This window comes from Tauraco erythrolophus, chromosome Z (assembly GCF_009769465.1).
Source record: "Tauraco erythrolophus isolate bTauEry1 chromosome Z, bTauEry1.pri, whole genome shotgun sequence".
NCBI lineage: Eukaryota > Metazoa > Chordata > Aves > Musophagiformes > Musophagidae > Tauraco > Tauraco erythrolophus.
The window spans coordinates 17,290,505-17,312,473 of NC_141496.1; the positions used below are offsets into that span (position 1 = coordinate 17,290,505).

A 21,969-nucleotide genomic window follows, 5' to 3' on the forward strand; every position below is an offset into this window, starting at 1 on the left:
CAAAGTCTGCCTGCCTGGATGATACAGTTAGTACTCAGTCACCAAGACGACCAGGGTGCACAGCAGTCACAAGTGGAGGACAGGGCAACAAATGACTCAGGAAAGGAAAAGTCTCATCCAGCATGAGAGCAGACCAGAGGCAATGCTCCTCTTTCTCCCTTCCCCTCCCTCTCTCTGTACATCCACAGAATCGCCAGCAATGATAGTAGTCCTTATATCACACACCCCAGATCATTTTCAGACCAAAAAAAGCCCACTGCCAGCCTTCTCCCACAAATCTGTTAAGTAAGCTCTGGGCTTTTTTTTTCATTCTTTGTTTTTAATCTACTTATCCTTTCACAACCAGCTGAGTTTTCCCCAGGGTAGCTCAGCCTGCTCACAGTGAGATAATCATGGTGGCTGCCAGGAGAGCTGATGGGTTACACCAGACAGCTCCCCTGCTCCAGAACCTCCAGTTTGACGCCAGCACACTTCATGGCTGCCAGGACGCAATGACTGACTGTCCTTTTTCTCCCTGTTGACTCCATACGGATGCAGTGAAGGCGGCTTTCTTCTTTGGGGCACTGGTAAGGCATCAAGCAGGTGCACTGAGTCTGTGTCTCTGGGAATAAATGTGTTGAAGTTTTAGATGCGAATGCCGTGACTAAGAACATATTCTATAGTTTGACAACATTTCAAAGTCCAACAGGGAAAAACACTGTTGGAGGTTCATGACACGTTACTTACAAAAAGCCTGTAGTGTGAACACTAGATGATAGGGTATTAGGAAGAGAGACGAAAGCAGCTTTAAATATCAGTTTTTGCAGCAGTGGCCCATACAGAGGCAGAAGTGAAGTATCCAACTATTTTTATCCACTGGCTTTCTCTGACCTTTCTTCTAAACAAAAAGACATTAAGTTGACTTTCTGTTCCCAATTATCCTTGCACACAACGTTGCTGTGAAATGGAGGCTTAAGGTCCATGTTGTGTCAGCTCCTATTTCATTAAAGCTCCCTTTATGAAAGCTAAGCTACCTGCTGCTGGCCTGTAGTAAAGCTCAGTTGGTTATTTCATTACCCATTTCTGATCTAATCAGATTCTGACTCTTTATATTCTTTCCCAGAAATTCCCTAGGCAGGGAACTAAGTTTTTGCCTTCCCTTTCTTAAAACATATGAAAAATGTGTTTTCCCCCGTTTAGCTTCTGTCACATCTTCTGCCTCTGTTTTAATACCAGCTACTTGTTCTCAGGAAAACCAAAACTTCCGTTTTCTAAATGTTTGTGCATACTCATGAGAAAGAGGACTTTCGTGGAAATGGAGCAAAGTCCAATTCAAACCTCTTGAGCACCACAATGAAAACTTATTTTATTTAATGTATTTTCTCCTCTCTCTCTCATTTTTCCTCACTGAACAGGGTTCCTCTGAAAGTTTTTAAGACACTGACGTGCTGGCACAGGATCCAGCTTTAAGCCACTTTCACAGTGGGAGCAGATCCAGTCTTCTTAGGGGCTCTGGAATAAATCGCACCAATATTTTTTTAAATTATAACCACCTTCTCAGGAGCCCAAGGTGCTTAGAGTCTTCAACACAGCATGTCCCTCAAGGAGTACACCTAGTTGTGCCCTCTGCTTCAGCCCCACAAGGAACAACATCTCATGCGGTAATTTTAGAGCCACCTACTTCAAATCTCGTGCTGCAGAAACCTTGCATCTTCAAAACAGAGTTTTACGATTGCTGCACACTGCTTTTGCTTTATTTATCATAAATAGACAAGGTGTGATAAGGATTCATATTTGCCTCTGGAAGCAAGTGAAGGAATTTCATAGAATTTCATAGAATTTCTAGGTTGGAAAAGACCTTAGAGATCATCCAGTCCAACCGTCCCTAATCCCCCATTAAACCATGTCCCTAAGCAGTTCATCCACCCTTTTCTTAAACATATCCAGAGATGGGGAATGAGTGTGGCTGCCACTCAGCCTTTTCCCATCAAGTGCTTGATGTGCATGGAGCCAGCCAGCACCTTAGACCTTTACAGGAAAACCTGCTGCTCTTATCACCAAGTTATAGCCAAGTTGCACAACAGTGTTTATAAAATAATCCTCTTAGGGAGTTCACCAGTTTAGCTAGTTCATTAAAACTCTTAATATAAAACATAGCTTTCACATATTGGTATTTGCAAATTTTACCATTAAAATCTCATTAAGCCTGATGGCCCCAGTCTTGCTTTTTAAGTACTATCATGATTTAATTTCAGAATTTAATTATATGCTATAGAGGGTGTGGCTAACTCCTGAAGTACAAGTTAGTGGTTATAGTAGCCTCACAGGGAATGGGCGATAACATTGCTGATTGCATTTCTGTGATTAGAGATTCAAATGTTAATTCTCCTGAAAAAGTTCCCTTAATCTCCCAGTTCCTTTTGTGCCTGACTAATGGGAAGTGGCAACACTACACCGCTTGCGCTTGAGAGAAAAGGCACATATCTAAGTGTAACACTTGGTAGCAGGGACATGGGACTGACCACACTTTGATGCTTCTCTCACCATAAGTTGCTCAAATGGACAACAATGCCTTTAAATCCCATTCTTGGAGCAATGATTCAGTAATTCAGTACATTTAATTTTTAAATCCAAAGGCCTGGATAAATCCCATGGTTCAGAAGCCATACCTGGACACTCCTCCCAGTCATAGCAGGTGTCATAGCCACAGGGAACTTTCTTCAAGCTATTCATAGAGAGCTTTGCCCTTTCAATAGCCCAGTCTAGGTTAGAATCACCACGGCAAGGGCCAGCATGCAAGAAATGAAATGGCTGCTCTCCAAGGCACATTTCAGCTGAATACTGACAGCTGGGCTTGGTCACACTCTGTTCAGAAACAGTATGTAGCACACAGATGTCTTCTGAGTAGTGGCTGCCCCAAGGAAAAGAAAAAATTATTTTAGCAGGCTATGGAACAAGTTTGTGCTTCTAAATACTCCACCAGCATTGGATGAAACACAGCAAAGCCATGTCCAGGTTGGATATCTGTCTAAAGACCTAAGGCTGTCCCAGCTACTGCAGGACCTGGAGCGGATAGAGCATAGTGCTGTAAGATGATGGGACTCGTCTGTGGTTACACAGGAGCCCTGCAGTGGAAAGTGAGTTGATGGCAGCCGTACAACAGCCCAGCTCATATTCGAGCTGTGTTCATCTTTCCTGTCTCCAGTCCCACACCACACCTCCACCCTGGCCAGTCATTTACTAAAAATCCTCTATTCATTTTAAGGCTCAATGGTCTGTACAGGTCATGTTGTGTAAAGAGACAGTAAATCCAAGTCTTTTGTATTTTTATATGCTCTGGACACTGAAACATACAGTGTATTTTGCAGCATGTTCAACTGAAGAAGATGAATCTCAAACACAAGGGGCACGATCTATTATAGCAAGGTGATGACAGTGAAAATAAGAAATTTCAGGAATAAAGAGAAGAAAAAGAAGACTTGAGATCTCTAGCAGCAGATGGTAATGTAGATTGGAAGAATGCGCCCTGGTGTGCCATTTGGTTAATGTCATTGTTCATTTATTTCATAGTCTATAAATGGGCCCGTAATTTGGACACAGAGGCATAGCTGGCTAACATCTGAACAAAGAGCAGGCCTGAATTACTCTTGTCTTTTGTTACTTTTCCTGTTTCGTGTCACAATGGACTGTTGGTTTATCAGTGGATAAACTTTGACTTTTCTTTTTCTAATGAACTTACTTAACTTACCCACAATCTTCTTCTGGAGACATACAAACACACTGAGATCCAACCTGCTTTTGTCCTGGATTGCAAACACCTCTAATTTTAGTTTGCACTTCTGAAAAAAAAGAGTGAGAGTTATTGTAATTAGTAAGTGAACAGAAATATCGTAGACTCCTGCTGTAAAACCTAAAATGGATTTATTTCTGTTCATCCCATGTTTCTGTCTTCAAAAGCTGCTGGTACCGTTATTTGCACAGGTAGTCATCAGTCTTTTCAAAATTCACTGGAAAATCCTATGCAAGAAGGGAAGCTGACGTTTCAATAGAATGCATTCTCCTATTACTTTCATAAAGCCTTGCTAATACAGCTGGGTTTTGTTTTGTTCTGTTTTTAAGAAAACAGTTTCAGTATCTCAATTTCATAATTAAAATGTACAGTATATTGCACCCCAAAATTCTAAACTTAATGCAGAAGTTTGGGGCTGAAATTATTATGGCATTGAGATAGGGACAAAGTAAAACCAAAATTAATGAGCAGTTACTGTATTTCTTAAAACCAACCATCTGGCTCCTAGTTCTTGCTAGCTAAAATAAACTTTGCTAGCACCAGCAGTACAGAAACAGTAAAGTATCTGCAGACATACTAACCTTTTTCACATGTAATTGATCTCAAAATAGGAGGTATCCAGGACAGGTCTTTCCCACAGGTATACTGTGTTTGACCAGTGACTATAAATCCAGCTTGACAGCTCAGCTTCATGGTTTCTCCAATGTTGTACTGTTCCTTAAATGGGGAAACTGTGACACTGTCAGATGTTGGTGGCCTGAGGCATACCGAGGCTGCAATAAACAAGACAAAACTATAACTCTTGTTGATTTTATGGTGTGCAGATACTTGCAGCAAGTCAAAATGTTTCATCTGAACAGCCATGAAGACACTCAGTAACACTGAACATTTGACTGACATTCAAAAATAATAGATATTTAACATAATTAAGTTTAGAAATTTTCAATGCGCTATCATAACATTTAAAAATATTTTTCAATCAATAACAAAATAATTACAATGTGTTTCTAATGTATGCTAGTGTAATTTAGTTTTACAGTTTAAAAATAAGAACGGCATTAACAGCATATTTTAATTTTTCTTTTGTAAATGAAGCTATTAAAAAAACAATTATAATGAACGGCAATACAAAGCTCACAAGTATATTCAGGTAGATTTTTTTGATAAAATGAACACAAAGTCAATGAAATCACACTGAGTTCTAAAAAACTACTGGAATTTCTCCTGTTAGCAAACCCAGGTCGGTTCTCATCCTTAATTCCTAACTAGACTATAAATACTTCAAGGCATTGATTTATTGTGGGGATTTTCATTGCAGCCTGAGGGGGTGGTGGCGGTTAGAGACACATCATCCATGTAACATAAAAAGTGGTAGACAAATTCCTCTAAGAACATTTTCTTCAGAGTAACTGTCATCATCTTCAAGATATCTGTGTAAGTCTGGAAACAAAAGCTGAGTCCTTCTGTTAGATATATTCAAAACTGGACAAGAGAAGGACCTCACAGCATCCATCTGAGGGTTATCTAAAGCACTAAATATTACAGTGTCCTTACAAAGCACATAATAGTAACACTTCTGAATTGAAAAATGAATGATGTAGTGACTCAGTAGGTTTTTGCCACCTCTACATGAAATACTTTCTTAAAATGCTATCTTTTCATATATCATTACAGATTCTTTTGTTAAAACCTGTATTAAAACCTATTTTGTGTCTTTTTCTTCCACTTTTGTTTTGTTGCTGGGCTAAATTAGTTTTCTCTTTCTTACGTTGACATTCAATAGGTTGCTGCTTCCAGGTTTGATCTGGCAGACACTGAAGGAATTGATAGCCACTGAGGACATGACCACTCACACAGGCAATTTCAGCTTCTTCACCCACAGCGTACTGGTCCTTTTCATTCTACAAAACAGAAACCAAAAGGCCCCTCAAAAATCTACGGTAATGAGACTGGACATTGTCAAAAGAAGCAATGATAAAAGCCTGATGATATGATGTGTGAAAAGCCTGATGATAATGAACGTGTGCTTTTCCTACTCCGAAATATGAGTCACCCACTCATCTATACAGTGATACCTTTGTCCAGCTGCGCTAACTGTTGTCATGATTACAAAACAAGGATTCAAGGACCACTGTTTGAAATGGGTTTTACTTTGCCTTTGCTACAGTTGTTGGTGGACATCGGTGGGCTAGAGTCCTACAGCATGCCACTTAAACAGCAACATGCTCACTAGCACAGTAGCTAGCTTAGGTATCAGGCACCTGTAGCAAAGAAGCTGAAAATTTCCCAGCTATACAACTACTACACTTTCTTGCTGTATCTCTCACTTTTCATGCTCACCCTAATAAAGCCATTTTCTGGTGGGTCTGGCCTGGAGCATCCAGACTCAGGTTCACCAATCAAGACATCCTCTTCTCTCCTGGATTCATCATCATTTATACAAGGAGCACTTCTGAAAAGCAAAAATTTGCTGGTAAGAATGTATCTTAAGCATTAGTGTCACCAAGTAACAATGGCAGAATGTCACGAGCAATGGACAGGAACGCTGTGAGTGCACCCTGTCCCACTCCCCCATGGTGAAAAAACTTTATTCTGTTACATAAAAGATGGTGGACATGAAAAGTTGCTGGTGTTGATAGGAGGGAGATTGTGAGAGCATTGAAAATTGATACAGGGCTACACTTTGTATCATCATAACTCATGAAATATTTTTATAGAATAAGAAAAAAAAGGCAAAGAGCAGCATATGGAGAAAGTCTTTAAGGAGTCCATGGGATTTGGCTGGGTTTAAGAGAGCGTAGTCAAAACCCACCTATTGCCATCAGGTCTATGAATATGGAGCTGTAAAGCCTGTAGTGTCTAACTGAGATGAATAACAAAGAACTGTGGAGCCCATTGGTTTTAATCCTCTCCTATCCACTCCAGAATCTCCTCTGTAGTCATTACAGCAGGGATAATGAAAATCCTGCTTCAGCTCTTGGTTCCAGTAGAAAAACTTAATCTACCTTGCTCTTGAAGATGCAAGAAACTGAGCTGGTTTGGAGTTGAAGTTACGATTTTAAGTTGAAACTGTGCAAAACTGGTACATCAGTTTCAGTGGAACTCTCTCTGAGACTGAGTTCAGACTTAAACTTCTAAGAGTAGAGGATGTGATATTAAAAATATGGAAACTGTGAACTCTCATGAACAGAAGCAGATAAGTTCTCCATGGCTTTGAATAAGAAGCCACGCAAAGCAGTGTAAGAGATCTACAGGCCTACTTCAGTATGTAATTCACCAAACATTTTCTAGGAATAAACAATGAATAAATCCAAACTTGAAGCAGGTTGTGAAGATTGTCAGACATTTCTCTCTTTCAGTCCCACCATAGAAGTGCATACAGGAGAGTTGTCTGCTGTTTCTCCTATGTAGTCACAAAGCCATTCTGGAGTGCTCCATTAACTCTGGAGCATTAACAGGGCACTGTGACTACGGAGATCTTTTGATCTACCATCGTCTTACCTGTCTGTGAACACAGACACATAACAGTCCTCCTCTTCTTCCCTTTCACCTTCACAGGGCTTCCCGCCGTTCATTGGGGAGGGGTTATTACACTCCCGGGTTCTTCTTGTTTTGAAGGAAGCATCGCATGAACTCCATTCAGACCAGCATCCCCAGCGGCCATCTATGGCAACTGCAAGAAATAGAAGAAATCCCATCTTTTGGTAGATCTGTATCATATACAGTGTTTCTTTAAAGGCCAAATATGAGAGGAATGAAGCTAAATTCATAATACCCATTTTCAAAGGATTTAAAATTGTTACTGTTAAGGGAGTAGATAGTCTCTAGAATGTGAAGTGTCCAAAGAGATGGTCAGCCAAATTCCAGCTGCTTCATGAAAATCTAAGATGTGTGTTCCTTTCTAGCTTTGATTTCAAGTAACATTCAAACCCAGAAGCAGCTTGTTTTCTACTTCTATTGCACACAAAGATGTTTGAGTTTTCATGGTGCTGACAAACTTTTTAGATAGCTCAGCGTTTATTGAGTTCTTAAATAAACCTGAGCTCTAACACCACGTCTAAACCTCCAATCTACATCCCATGCAAGCGAAACTAAAACACTGCTGTCTTTTCTTAACCCCGAGGTATTTTTTCTGCGCCATCATGAAGCATATGTAAAAATTTTTATTTACACACCTATTCTTTTCTGCATGCTTTTCTGCACTTTCTACATTCATCTCTTAACTGCATATCTTCAGTTGGTTATTTCTTTCAATATATTTCTTTATCAGGGTCAGATAATGAGACCTGCAGCTGCCTAACTGGCTTTTCCTTCTGTCCCCTTTTGGTCCTGGAATATAAACACATGAAATACTAAGTATATTACTGAAAGTCTTTTCTGTTTTCCGTAAGTATGGCACTTCCATTCAAAAATCTGTTTGCATGAAATTGTTCTTTAAATTTTTCAGAATGATGATTATATTCCCACTCCTTAAGACAATTAAGTTTTCGTTACACATTTTAATCAACAATTTTTAACTCCATTAGCCATTTAGTCTTAAGCATAATAGGCTATAGGGATAACTAAGGAATGAGTTTCTTAAATTTTGCATCAGTTATCATTGATCTGAACTTCATCCTTATTGGGGAACAGATCATTTCCTATTGTCTTAATTGTGTAGCTAAGGAATCTTTTACCATGTCTTATAATTTCCTTTGAGCTGTGCCTATTCAGTTTGATTTTTTATTTTTAATGCTCCCTTTGTTCTTATACTTTCTGACCATCACCACATGGTAAGAAGTGCTACGGATTTAGTAAGAGAACATTATGTCAGATTCATCTTTGACAATTAGATACTGAAAGGAACATATTTATATTATGACAGTATCACCCCAAATACCTGATTCGTAACCCGGAGCTCGTGTCTCACAGTTTTTGCCGTAGGTGCCAGCCTGGCAGATGCAGAGGCACTCTGTCCCGGAAAGCACAGGCCTGCCGTTGTTGGGGCACGGGGCACACTGGCAAGGGTCAAACCTGCCCGCGTATTCTCTCAGGGCTCTCCCCAGGTTACGACGTTTGGTCACGGCACATGGCATGTTCTTTACCAAATCCACAATGGGCGACACCTGGTAAACAGCCATTCAGTAAGCAGTTGCCTAGGCACAGCAGGATCCTGCTGGGGGTAGCTGCAGGATTTTAACAGCACTAGAGCCTACATATGAAGCTATATCACACAGGAGTCAGGAGTGCTGAAAGTTATCGATGCTTTAAAGAAGCATGACAGTGCTATTCATCTATATTATCCAGTTTATAAAGGTTTTATTTCTCCAATTTAGGACTCTGTGAGACAATGAAAAACTAACAAAGTGGGACATCATGTCTTAAAATTCAGGACACAATAAATGATGTGGGGCTTGTTTACACCCCATTCCTGCCATGTGAGACATCCCTACACTGCCTTCAGGAGCTCAGCAGCTGCTGTGGCAGAGAGATCACCACTTGCTGCATTCAGGCAGGTTTTGCTGTTTACTTTGAGTAATTTGTGGCTGCTGCCAATCCGCTGTTGCGTCAGCCATTGAGCCAGGCAGCTCAGTGTGCTACAACCACAATGGCGTGCTGCGTGGAACGAGCAGGACAGAGATACCAGGGCACTGCTGTTTCTTTTCGGTTTAGCTGTGTGCCGTACCTTGCAACATAGGCCTGAGAAGGGAAAGAGCACGGGGAAAAAAGGTGTTCCCAGCACCATGCACTGCGTTCCTGCACAGTAACTAACCCCTGCCCATGCCTGAGCTCCTGCTGGTGCCGGAGTAATTCACTCATTCTCCTCCCTCTTACTCTCACTGTCCATGGACGACACAAAACTGATGTTCCTTGTAAATTGACATGCACAAGAAGCAGTCCTAATAAATGTTTTCTATGTTTATGTTATGCCCATATGTATGTGCCTTCACATCACACACAGCGTTATACTGATTTAAAAGACAAAACACCTAGAGAACTCTCTGAAGAGCTGCTAACTGATAAATGTTTTACTGTCTCAATGTTTTTCTTATTCTTTTCTTACCTCAAAGTCGATCACCACAGGGTTGTCCTTTGTTGATTCCAGCCAGTTTGTGAAGACTGTGTGTCCTGGAAAAGCCCCCTTTTTCTCCCAGGCCAGAGCTGCTGCATACTCTGACCTGCCACCTTTTACCAGGGAGACCGACCGTTCAGCTGACTCCAAAATGGAACCTAAAAGGGGATTTCATCACACTGTCATCAGACAGAGGCTTCCAAAGACAGTGGATGTAACAAGAGAGTTCTAAGAAAAACTGTAAGAGGATATATAAGAATATACTAAGATTAATTTCTTGAAGCTACCCTTGAAATAATGAAATCTAAGCTCAGAAAAACAATCACCTCCTCTATCAGAGCAGTCTGTCATAGTCTTCCAAATGAAAGTGTCTCAGACGTCTGTCAGGGAGATATTCAAAACTACATAAGAAACCTGTGGAATATGCAGGGGATACAGCAGGGTCCTCTAGAAGAACACATTGCAAGGCAGGATCTTTAGTCCCAGCTGTAAACACCTGAGTAATGGAAATTGCTCATAAAGTGAGGACAAAAACATGATGGAGGTGACGATAACCCTGTTTTTAGTGCTGCAGAACACGACTCTTGCCATTCTTACAGACAAAGCACCAACTTTCTGCAGTTCCTGAGAAACATTTCTGGCATTGCCAAGGAAATCCTGCACCTAGATGCCTGCTTGGCATGAGAAAACAGGAGGCAAAGGCCAGGGACTGTGTTATTGCTGCCCAACACTCTCAGTGAGCCCAGAGCAATCCCGAAAGAAGATCATGGACTCAGTCATGATCACACATTTCTAGTTGTGCCCAATTCCAAGTTCAGTATACTTGGCCTTGGACCCAGGGCCACAGGAACGTTTGTGAGATCTGTGACTGACTGGAAGGCCAGTGTCACCGGATCCCCAGTGATGATGCTCCAAGGCAGAGGAAGAGTGCTCTTACATCATAATCTCTTTTGCAAGTAAGAAGATGTTTCCAGTGCTTATTTCAGAGACAAACAATGAAACGCTGGCTCTCCTGACAGTGGTGGAAAAGCAAGTGTAGTTCAACAAAGCTGGGAGGTCCCTTGGGGCACCTAGCTGAGGAGAATTGTATCTCTCAGGGTAAGTAACAGGACATGGGCCCTGTTCTCATCATGGTCACCTTCGTGTTTCACAGTCATCCTGTTTGTAGTGCATCTGGTATTGACTTTCTTTTTCTTCCAGAAGAGCACACGCCTTGTTGTTTCGGTTCGGACACACTCCATTGATTCATCCACTGCCAGGCCTAGAAATACCGCAGAACAGAAACTTCATCAACATGACCACAATTATCGCCACAATTTTGGCTTTTTTGATAATGGGGTGGGCCACATGGCACCAGGCCTACTGGCACTAGATAGGACTTGTCTTTCTCAGAGGGGAACGAGAGTCAGCGCAACAGCTAGCGGGGCTCATTGAAAGGGCTTTAAACTAGATTTGAAGAAGGAGGGGGGTAATATCAAGAATGATAAAGATATGCTGGAAGTACCTGTAGAGCAGAAGAAGGGAATTCCAGCGACTCCAGCCAGGAAGTCAGATTCATCTGGGGCCCAACTTAAATGCCTCTATGCTAGTACACGCAGCATGGGGAATAAGCAAGAGGAGTTAGAAGTGTGTGCGTGCCTGTTGGGATATGATCTTATTGGCATCACGGAGACCTGGTGGGATGAATCCCATGACTGGAGTGTCAGAATAGAAGGGTACAGGCTCTTTAGGAAGGATAGGCAGGGGAGAAGAGGAGGAGGAGTTGCCTTCTATGTGAAAGACCAGTTGGAGTGCATGGAGCTGCACCTGGGGATGGATGAGGTCCCAACTGAGAGCTTATGGGTTAGGATTAAAAGGAGAGTAGGGACAGAGGACGTAGTAGTAGGAGTCTGCTACAGACCACCTGACCAGGAGGACTAGGTGGATGAGGCCCTCTATAGACAGATAGGAGCTGCCTCACATTCATGAGACCTGGTCCTCATGGGGTACTTCAACCACACCGATATCTGTTGGAAGGACAACACAGCAGGGCATAGGCAATCCAGGAGGTTCCTGGAATGCATGGATGATAACTTCCTTCTCCAAGTGGTAGAGGAACCAACGAGGAGAGGTGCTTTGCGGGACCTTGTTCTCAACAACAAAGAAGGGCTGCTGGGGAACGTGATGCTCAAGGACAGCCTTGGCTGCAGTGATCATGAAATGGTGGAGTTCAAGATACTTAGGGAAGCAAGGAGGGTGTACAGCAGGCTCACTACCCTGGATTTCAGGAGAGCAGACTTTGGCCTCTTCAGGGATCTCCTCGCTAGAGTGCAATGGGATGAAGCCCTGGAGGGAAGAGGGGCACAAGAAAGCTGGTTAATATTTAAGGATCACCTCCTCCAAGCTCAGGAGCGGTGCATCCCAACAAAGAAAAAGTCAGGTAGGAACACCAGGAGGCCTGCATGGATGAACAAGGAGCTCCTGGAACAACTTGGGCACAAAAAGAAGGCCTATAGAGGGCGGAAACAAGGACAGGTAGACTGGGAAGAATACAGAGTGATTGTCTGAGCAACCAGAGATCAGGTTAGGAAAGCCAAAGCCCTGATAGAGTTAAATCTGGCCACAGACATCAAGGGCAACAAGAAAGGCTTCTATAGATATGTCAGTGATAAAAAGAGATCTAGGGAAAATGTAGGCCCTCTCTGGAGGGAAACGGGGGACCTGGCTACCCGGGATATGGAGAAGGCTGAGGTTCTCAATGACTTCTTTGCCTCAGTCTTCACTGGCAAGAGCTCTAGCTGCACAGCCCAGGTCACAGAAGGCAAAGGCAGGGACTGGGAGAATGAAGAACCACTCACTGTAGGAGAAGATCAGATTCAAGACCACCTAAAGAACCTGAAGTTGGACAAATCCATGGGACCTGATGAGGTGCATCCGCAGGTCCTGAGGGAACTGGCAGATGAAGTTGCTAAGACACTATCCATCATATTTCAGAAGTCGTGGCAATCTGGTGAAGTTCCCACTGACCGGAAAAGGGGAAACATTGTCCCCATCTTTAAAAAGGGAACAAAAGAAGACCCAGGGAACTATAGGCCAGTCAGTCTCACCTCTATGCCCGGCAAGATCAAGGAGCAGATCCTCCTGGCGACTATGCTAAGGCACATAGAAAATAAGGAGGTGATTAGTGACAGCCAACATGGCTTCACTAAGGGCAAATCCTGCCTGACTAATTTGGTGGCCTTCTATGATGAGGTTACAGCATTGGTGGATACGGGAAGAGCAACTGACATTGTCTACCTGGATTTGTTCAAAGCATTTGATACTGTCCCACATGACATCCTTGTCTCTAAACTGGAAAGACATGGTTTTGATGAATGGACCACTCGGTGGATAAGGAATCGGCTTGGTCGTGCTCAAAAAGTTGTGGTCCACGGTTCAATGTCCACGTGGAGGCCAGTGATGAGTGGTGTTCCTCAGGGGTCAATACTGGGGCCAGTGCTATTTAACATCTTTGTTGGAGACATGGACAGTGGGATGGAGTGCACCCTCAGCAAGTTTGCAGATGACACCAAGTTGTGTGGTGTTGTGGACATGCTGGAGGGAAGGGAAGCCATCCAGAGGGACCTTGGCAGGCTGGAGAGGTGGGCCTGTGAGAACCTCATGAAGTTCAACAAGGCCAAGTGCAAGGTCCTGCACATGGGTCACGGCAATCCCAAGAACAAGTACAGTCTGGGTGGAGAATGGATTGAGAGCAGCCCTAAGGAAAAGGACTTGGGAGTGCTGGTGGATGAGAAGCTCAACATGAGCTGGCAATGTGCACTGGCAGCCCAGAAAGCCAACTGGATTCTGGGCTGCATCAAAAGAAGTGTGGCCAGCAGGTCAAGGGAGGTGATTCTGTCCCTCTACTCAGCTCTCGTGAGACCCCACCTGGAATATCTGGATCCGGGGAACTACAGGCCTGTCAGTTTGACCTCGGTAACGGGCAAAGTCATGGAACAGGTTATCTTGAGTGCTATTAATGAGCACATACAGGTTAACCGGGTGATCAGGCCCAGTCAACATGGGTTTATGAAAGGCAAGTCTTGCCAATCAAACCTGATCACCTTCTATGACAGGGTGACCCGCCTGGTTGACGAGGGAAGGGCTGTGGATGTAGTTTTCCTTGACCTCAGTAAAGCCTTTGATACAGTCTCTCATAATGTTCTGGTTGAGAAACTGGTAACTGCTGGCCTGGATAGGCACACCCTCCTTTGGGTTAAAAACTGGCTGGATGGCCGGGCCCAAAGAGTGGTGGTAAATGGGGCTAAATCCGGCTGGAGGCCGGTCACCAGTGGGGTTTCCCAGGGCTCAGTGCTGGGTCCAGTTCTGTTTAACATCTTTATCAATGACCTGGATGAGGGAATTGAATGTACCCTCAGTAAATTTGCAGACGACACCAAGCTGGGAGGCTGTGTCGATCTGCTCGAGGGTAGGGAGGCCCTTCAGAGGTATTTGAACAGACTGGATCGTTGGGCTGAGGCCAATGGCATGAGCTTTAATAAGGCCAAGTGCAGAGTCCTTCACTTGGGGTACAAAAACCCCAAGCATCGCTATAGGCTCGGGGAAGAGTGGCTGGAGAGCTGCCTGGCGGAGAAGGACCTGGGGGTGTTGGTTGACTACCGGCTTGATATGAGCCAGCAGTGTGCCCAGGTGGCCAAAAAGGCCAATGGGATACTGGTGTGTATCAAGAATAGTGTGTCCAACAGGAATAGGGAAGTGATCCTGCCCCTGTACTCGGCACTGGTGAGGCCGCACCTGGAATATTGTGTCCAGTTTTGGGCCCCTTGCTTGAAGAGAGATATTGAGCTCCTGGAGCGAGTCCAAAGAAGGGCGACTAAACTGGTCAAGGGGTTGGAAAATAAAACTTATGAGGAGCGGCTGAGGGAGTTGGGGCTGTTTAGCCTGGAGAAGAGGAGGCTGAGGGGAGACCTGATTACAGCCTACAAATAATTGAGAACAGATGGTGGGAAGGTAGGGGAAGGGCTCTTTACATTAGTGTTGGGTGATAGAACAAGAGGAAATGGGTATAAGCTTAGTCAGGGGAGATTCAGTTTGGGTGTTAGAAAGTATTTCTTCTCTGAAAGGATTGTCAACCACTGGAATAGGCTGCCCAGGGAGGTGGTCGAGTCCCCATCCCTGGATGTGTTTAAGAATAGGGTGGATGATCTACTTGGGGATATGGTTTAATGGGGATTAGGGATGGTTGGACTCGATGATCTCTAAGGTCTTTTCCAACCTAGAAATCTATGAAATCCATGAAATACTGTGTTCAGCTCTGGAGTCCCCAGCACAAGAAGGACATGGAGCTACTGGAACGAGTCCAGAGGAGAGCCACGAAGATGATCCGAGGGCTGGAGCACCTCTGCTATGAAGACAGGCTGAGAGAGTTGGGGCTGTTCAGCCTGGAGAAGAGAAGGCTCCGGGGTGATCTTATAGCAGCCTTCCAGTACTTAAAGGGGGCCTACAGGAAAGCTGGAGAAGGACTTTTTGCAAGGGCATGTAGTGATAGGACAAGGGGCAATGGCTTTAAACTGAAAGAGGGGAGATTTAGATTGGATATAAGGAAGAAATATTTTGACTCTGAGGGTGGTGAGGCACTGGAACAGGTTTCCCAGAGAAGTTGTGGATGCCCCATCCCTGGCAGTGTTCAAGGCCAGGTTGGATGAGGCTTTGGGCAACCTGATGTAGTGGAGAGTTTCCCTGCCCATGGCAGGGGGGTTGAAACTAGATGATCTTTGAGGTCCCTTCCAACCCTAACCATTTTATGATTCTATGACTATGACCATGTTACCTAACAGCACCATGTACCCAGGCTCCGACATCGAGGTGAGCCATCACAGGTCTCCCTGCTCCTCATCCACCACTGGAGACTTCACTACTGCAGGCACTTGCTTCCCCAGGTACAAACAGCACTGGACCGAGTCACTCTTACCGTCCGCTCTAGGTACCCTCCCATACCCATGCAAGTTACAGCAGTGGCACTAAGGATCACAGTTTTTAACCTTAGATTTCCACTTTTGTGGTATTGTCTTTTCATTTTGACAATCTGGCAGTCATGGGAATATTTTTAGAGTAATTTCTGATCAATACCAAAAACTTTTATGACTGTATCCCAAAAAGCACCACTTGTACCTCTCAGACCTCAGTCCCACACTGAAGTATGCTGGAACATCTTTTCCTGGTGGCACCTGGTCTTGATCTGAAGGTCTTAAGAGATTTCCCTGAACACAATGACATTTACCAAATAAGAAACCTCTTGAGCTTTTCAATTAAGACAGTGTAGAGGAAAAATTTCTTCTTGCTCTATATTTAGGCAGTGTGAGTAAATCCCGAGTCTATGCAAGTCTAAGGGATTTTTCTTTTTTGCTCTTGGAGAACTTACTATGTGGTGTAAGACCTAAAAATAGTGATAACAAAAGTCGGTAAACAAATAATGATAATTTCTTGTTAAAGATTACAAACCTGAGTTCTTCAGTTCCTCAGAGCTGTACTGGTAAAGAATGTCATAGGAACCACCCATCTTCCCAGAGGTGTAGTAATGAGTGCCAAAGTCATCAAATATTCTGCTGTATAAAGCGTAGTTGTACTCCAGGGGCAGGTGGTTAACTGCTTTTAGAAAGACATCTGAAAGCTGCAGATCCGACTGTTTCATTGTGAAGTTTGCAACAGAAATTACTTTATGGACTCTAATAAAGTTGGAATTCTAGAAATAAGAAAAGGGAAATCTTAGCACCTTCATAGGTAGTTAACTGCAGAAAGCAGAGGGGCCAAGAATATGTCCTGAGAGATGTTGCAAGGACTAATTAATCCTGTGTATCATGCTGCTTTAACCATGAACAAAATAGCCCTGAAGTTTCCAAAAGCCACTGTTCTTGAGGACAGCGTTCATTACTCCTTTACTTTGCGAGAGTATATAGCCTTCCAAGAAAAATTAGGACTCCCTGAGCACCTACCAAAGAGAAAGCAAAAGGATTTCTGTCATAACAAATACACCAGAATTTGCTAAGGCAATCAAGAGTTTCAGAGGAAGGCTTCAGCTTATAAGCATCCATGGGTTGCTTGCAACTAATCTGGTGAGTGGATATTTTGGATACTAACTCACTGTTAAGAAGTTTCACAATTTGTCAGTCTGCTAAAACTACAACTAAACCACAGGGATAAAGATCTCATTGAGTTCAAGTGTCAAGCTGTTACCGTGAGAGGCAAAAAAAAAAAACAACCCACAAAGTTCAAAACCAGGAAACATCTCTTACATTTAGAAAATGTTATGGTTTTGAAATAGCTAATTTATATACTTTTGCAATGTTAGAGGCTGCTTATGTGGGATTTTAACTAAATAGAAAGGAGAGGAATATAAAATACTGAAAGAAGGGATTTACAAAGTGATGGGGAACTGATGACACCAGGGCAAAGCAGAGATAAGAGCAAAAGGAGGGACAGGAAACTGAAGCAAGTTACCAACCAGCAGATAGGAAAGATTCATTGTAAAACAACTTGCTACTGATGTATGTATGAATTTTTTGGCTGAATTTTGCTGCTGGCAGGTTGGCTTTACTCCACTTCTGTCTCCAAGGTCACTTGGCTTAGAAGACACAAGGATGCACCTAAACAGGGAGCTCTTCCCAGGCAGGACTGAGCAACATAACGCACGAGCTGGACCTCAGCTCTCAGTTCTGCACAGCACTGCTCATTTCAACGCTCTCATTTGCACATTGGAAAATAAGATAAGGATGCTCAGCTTTCTACTGCAGTGAGAATAAGAATGGAAGAAACAGGGTATGTAACAATTCCCAGATTATATTCAGCTCCTAAAATATGCTATGGTAACATAATTTTTAGGATTTTCAGGTGATTTAGGTTCTGATCTTCAATTTCCAACTGTGCCAGGTATCATTTCAGTTATGACACACAAAATTGCAGACCACTTTGTCAAATATTGATTGTAAAACCTCAGTTGATTTCAGCATGCATTTGCTTGCTAAATATGAATTTCTGTTTGACATGCATCTCGCATTTGCATTTTCTGCTAGTAAAAGTATCTTAAGTGCTTTTATTACTAGCAATTAAGTGCTTTTATTACTAGCAATTTACCTTACAGTCGTCAAGCCCAGCGATTTCTGTGTTAAATTGCTGAGGCATACACAATGTTGGAAACTCTCACTTGTAAAACAATCCCAGGAAATTGGATTCCAAAGTCTCCAGTCAATTCTGGGTACATGTTTAATAATAGTGGTAAACCCTGGTGCCTGTAGCAAGCTTTACCCATGAGTACCACGTATTAATACAAAATATTAGTAGACCAGGGATAATTATTCCCAAAGAAAGCCTGGTCTAAATCAAACGTGGGTACTCAAGTTCAGTTTTGTTATAAAAACTACCTTATTGACAGAAAGCAGCCAAACACTGGAAAAAGGTGAGCTGGACTGATGTCAAAACCAGCAGTTTAAACCGGAAATTTTCTAACAATGTAGGGTTTCACCTGAACATGCTGATTAAGTAATTTTTCATCCCAAGTATCACAAGCAGAATTGCAACAGAATCATGTCTCTCCCTGCCTGACATTCCCAGGAATGGAGAGGGTTTCCTATCTTTGAGCTCTCAGTTTCTCCATTGTAGTTCAAGCCGCTCAACTCAATTGACTGCTGCCAGAAATACCAGGAACATGGGCTAATGGAATGGGTGCAAATTCTGATACAAAGCCTCCAGAAGTCCTTTGATATCATAGCATGGGAAATCAGTGACAAAAAAGTGAAGAAAATAATGTATAAAAATAACAACATAGAGCAGGATGTGCAAGATTAGTAAAGTAGCTTATAATGAAATGTGTTACATAATATTCCAGTCTCACTTTAAGAATTTTTCCTTATATTTAGTACAGCAAAGAGTGAGAGGTGCTCACCTGGGCTCCCTCTACAGCCATACTAGGGCACTGTTCCGTTAACAGACATTTACGTAGAAACCCACCCAACTTCTCTTCATCAATACAAAAGGAGGCTGATTAGCTGAGATGCAGATCCCTGTAGAATTGCTGTTAGGTATGGATATGTAAGCTGTCGGGATCCCACCTGAGATGGTTATCATGACGCAAGCAGAAAACATCAGGCAGGTCACAAGGATGATCTTTAAGGACATTTTCCATAGCGTACAAGAGCTCTCCATCCGCAGGTGTAAGAAATCAAGCAAGGAACAAAGGAGACCAGCATGGATGTGTGAAGACCTGCTGGTCAAACTAAAGGGCGGGAAGGAAATGCACAGGCAGTGGGAGCAGGGACAGGTATCCTGGGAAGAGTATAGGGATGCTGCCTGGTCGTGTAGGGGTGCAGTCAGGAAAGCCAAGGAACAGTTGGAGCTGAACTTGGCAAGGAATACAAAGAAAAATAAAAAGGGCTTCTATAGGCATGTGAGCCAGAAAAGGAAAGTCAAAGAAAGTATACCTCCCCGATGAACATGACTGGCAAACCAGTAACAATGGACAAGGAGAAGGCTGAGGTATTCAACAACTTTTTTGTCTGTCTTCCCTGGTAACCTCTCTTCCCATACCTCTTGAGTGGATAGACTGCCAGGCAGGGACTGAGGGAGCAAAGTTCCTCCCACTTTAAGAGAAGATCAGGTTCATGAGCACCCAAAGAACATGAACATACCTAAGTCTATGGGACCTGATGAGATGCATCCCAGAGTCCTGAGGAAATTGGCTGATAAGAGTTGCCAAGTCACTCTCTGTGCTGTTTGAAATGTCATGACAGTCAGGTGAATTCCTCAGAGACTGGAAAAAGGAAAACATTGCACCCATTTTTACAAAGGGTAGAAAGGAGGACTCTGAGAACTACTGACCTATCAGCCTCCCCTCTACACCTGGGAAGATCATGGAATAGATCCTCCTAGAAGCCACGCTAAGGCACACGAAGGGCAGAGAGGCATGGCTTTAGCAAGGGCAAGTCCTGTCTGATCAACCTAGTGGCCTTCTGTGATGGAGTGACTACATTAGCGGACAAGAAGAGCTATGGATGTTATCTGTCTGGACTTCTGTAAGGCCTTTGGCACAGTTCTCCACAACATCTTTCTCTCTAAATTGGCGAGACATTGATTTAATGGATGGACTGTTCAGTGGATAAGGAGTTAGCTGGATGGTCACATCCAGTGAGTAGTGGTCAATGACTCAATGTCCAGATGGAGATCAGTGATGTGTGGTGTCCCACAGGGGACCAGTACTGTTATCTTCATCAATGATATATACAGCGGGATTGAGTGCACCCCCAGGAAATTTGCAGGTGACACCAAACTGAGTGGTGCAGTCGACACACGTAAGGGACAGGATGCCATTCAGAGGCAGCTGGACAAGCTCAAGAAGTGGGCCCATGTGAACCTCATGAGGTTCAACAAGGCCAAGTGCAAGGTCCTGCACCTGGGTCAAGGCAATCTCCAGTATCAATACAGGCTGGAGGATGAAGGGATTGAGGGCAGCCCTGCAGAGAAGGAATTGAGGGTACTGGTGAATGAAAAGCTGGACATAAGCCAGCAATGTGCGTTTGCAGCCCAGGAAGCCAACTGTGTCCTGAGCTGCATCCAAAGAAGTGTGGCCAGCAGGTCGAGGGAGGGGATTTTGCCCCTCTACTCTGCAGTTGTGAGACCCCACCTGCAGTACCGCATTCAGCTCTGGCGCCGCCAACATAAGAAGGACATGGACCTGTGGGAGTGAGTCCAGAGGAGGGCCACAAAAATGATGTGAGGAATGGAACACCTCTTCTATGAGGACAGGCTGAGAGAGTTAGAGTTGTTCAGCCTGGAGAATAGAAGGCTTAAGGAAGACCTTATTGTGGCCTTTCAGTACTTAAAGAAAACTTTTTAAAAAGATGGGGACAAGTTTTTAGTGGGGCCTGTACCAATAGGACAAAGGGTAATGGTTTTAGACTGCAAGAGGGTAGATTTCGACTAGATATAAGGAAGAATTTTTTTACTGGGGGTGGTGAAACACTAGAACAGGTTGCCCGGAGAGGTGGTAGATGCCCCATCCCTGGAAACATTCAAGGTCAGGTTGGACAGGGCTCTGACCAACCTGGTCTAGTTGAAGATGCCCCTGCTGATTGCAGGGGGGTTGGACTAGATTATCTTTACAGGTTCCTTCCAATCCAAACTATTCTATGGTTCTATGATTTTATGATTCTATGATTAAAGGATCAGAAACCAAGAAGACATACTAGAGGACCAGCCAACTTAGCTAAAAAAGTTCCTGGTAAACAAACTTTAAAAACATCAAGTTTTCGTACTTCTTCCATGCCAGTATGGAAAAATATATGACCTTTCACATGTCTAGGGCGCTCTAGAGATTGTGTCATGTTTACGTTAAACCTTTCTGCACACAGTTTAATATATAGGTCTGAATTTGACCTCTCAAAGCCCAGATAAGTTCCCCCTCCTTTTAAGTTATCCACATAAACTTCTATTTTCACTATTTAAGAAAGTATCGCAAATTCATTTATAGGTCTCTCAAACATATGTAAGCATACAAACACACATAAAATTTACACAGGTAGATATAAAAATAGAGGCTTCCTATATGATACGATAGAGAACATGAGGATGATCCAAGTTAAAACTCCTGCTATGGATTCATTACGAAGAGATTTTAACCTGTATCATCTTTAGCCAGCACCTTACTAGGTTATTTGCTATTTCAGGTGGGTTTCTGGGATTTCATGATGAGAATGCTGAAAACCAACATACGTCAAAAAAACCTTCCTGATGCAAGTTTCATTTAATTAACATTTCCATAAGTGGCTTTGGTCTGTGTTTAAGTCAACAAGAAGCCACCATTCCACCAAGAAACCTTATCAGTTGTACAAAAGAATAACCTGATGTGTATACAGGTATCTATATTGGAATGAAAGTCAACAGGTTTCCAGTAGCAGGAACTTCAATATAGTTGAATTCAAACTAGAAATAATGAACTTTTTAAGCAGTCAAATTACTTAACCATTAGGAAAAGTTTGCAAGGCCTGCAATCAATTTCCATCATAGGAAATCTTAAGACTGATCTTTTTGTAAATGATTCATTCTAATTGTATTGGAGCTCCTGGGATTCAACAGGCCTTATTTTCAGTCAGTCCTATGGCCTCTTCCATGCAGAAGTGCA

At 43.1% G+C, this 21,969-nt stretch overlaps 1 protein-coding gene across 1 annotated transcript in view; it reads right to left on the minus strand.

Annotated features, from left to right (window-relative positions):
* Positions 1–419: 419 nt before the first annotated feature.
* The window catches only part of C6 (complement C6), a 32,892-nt gene continuing 11,342 nt past the window's right edge, over positions 420–21,969 (minus strand). The window contains exons 8-18 of the mRNA XM_086629671.1: positions 16,302–16,542; positions 10,960–11,082; positions 9,813–9,979; positions 8,649–8,874; positions 7,271–7,442; positions 6,110–6,221; positions 5,538–5,670; positions 4,351–4,542; positions 3,728–3,818; positions 2,649–2,890; positions 420–601 (exon numbers count right to left, since the gene is read on the minus strand). Of these exons, the coding sequence (XP_086485797.1) occupies positions 420–601; positions 2,649–2,890; positions 3,728–3,818; positions 4,351–4,542; positions 5,538–5,670; positions 6,110–6,221; positions 7,271–7,442; positions 8,649–8,874; positions 9,813–9,979; positions 10,960–11,082; positions 16,302–16,542 (1,881 nt within the window). The remainder of the gene's footprint in view (positions 602–2,648; positions 2,891–3,727; positions 3,819–4,350; positions 4,543–5,537; positions 5,671–6,109; positions 6,222–7,270; positions 7,443–8,648; positions 8,875–9,812; positions 9,980–10,959; positions 11,083–16,301; positions 16,543–21,969) is intronic.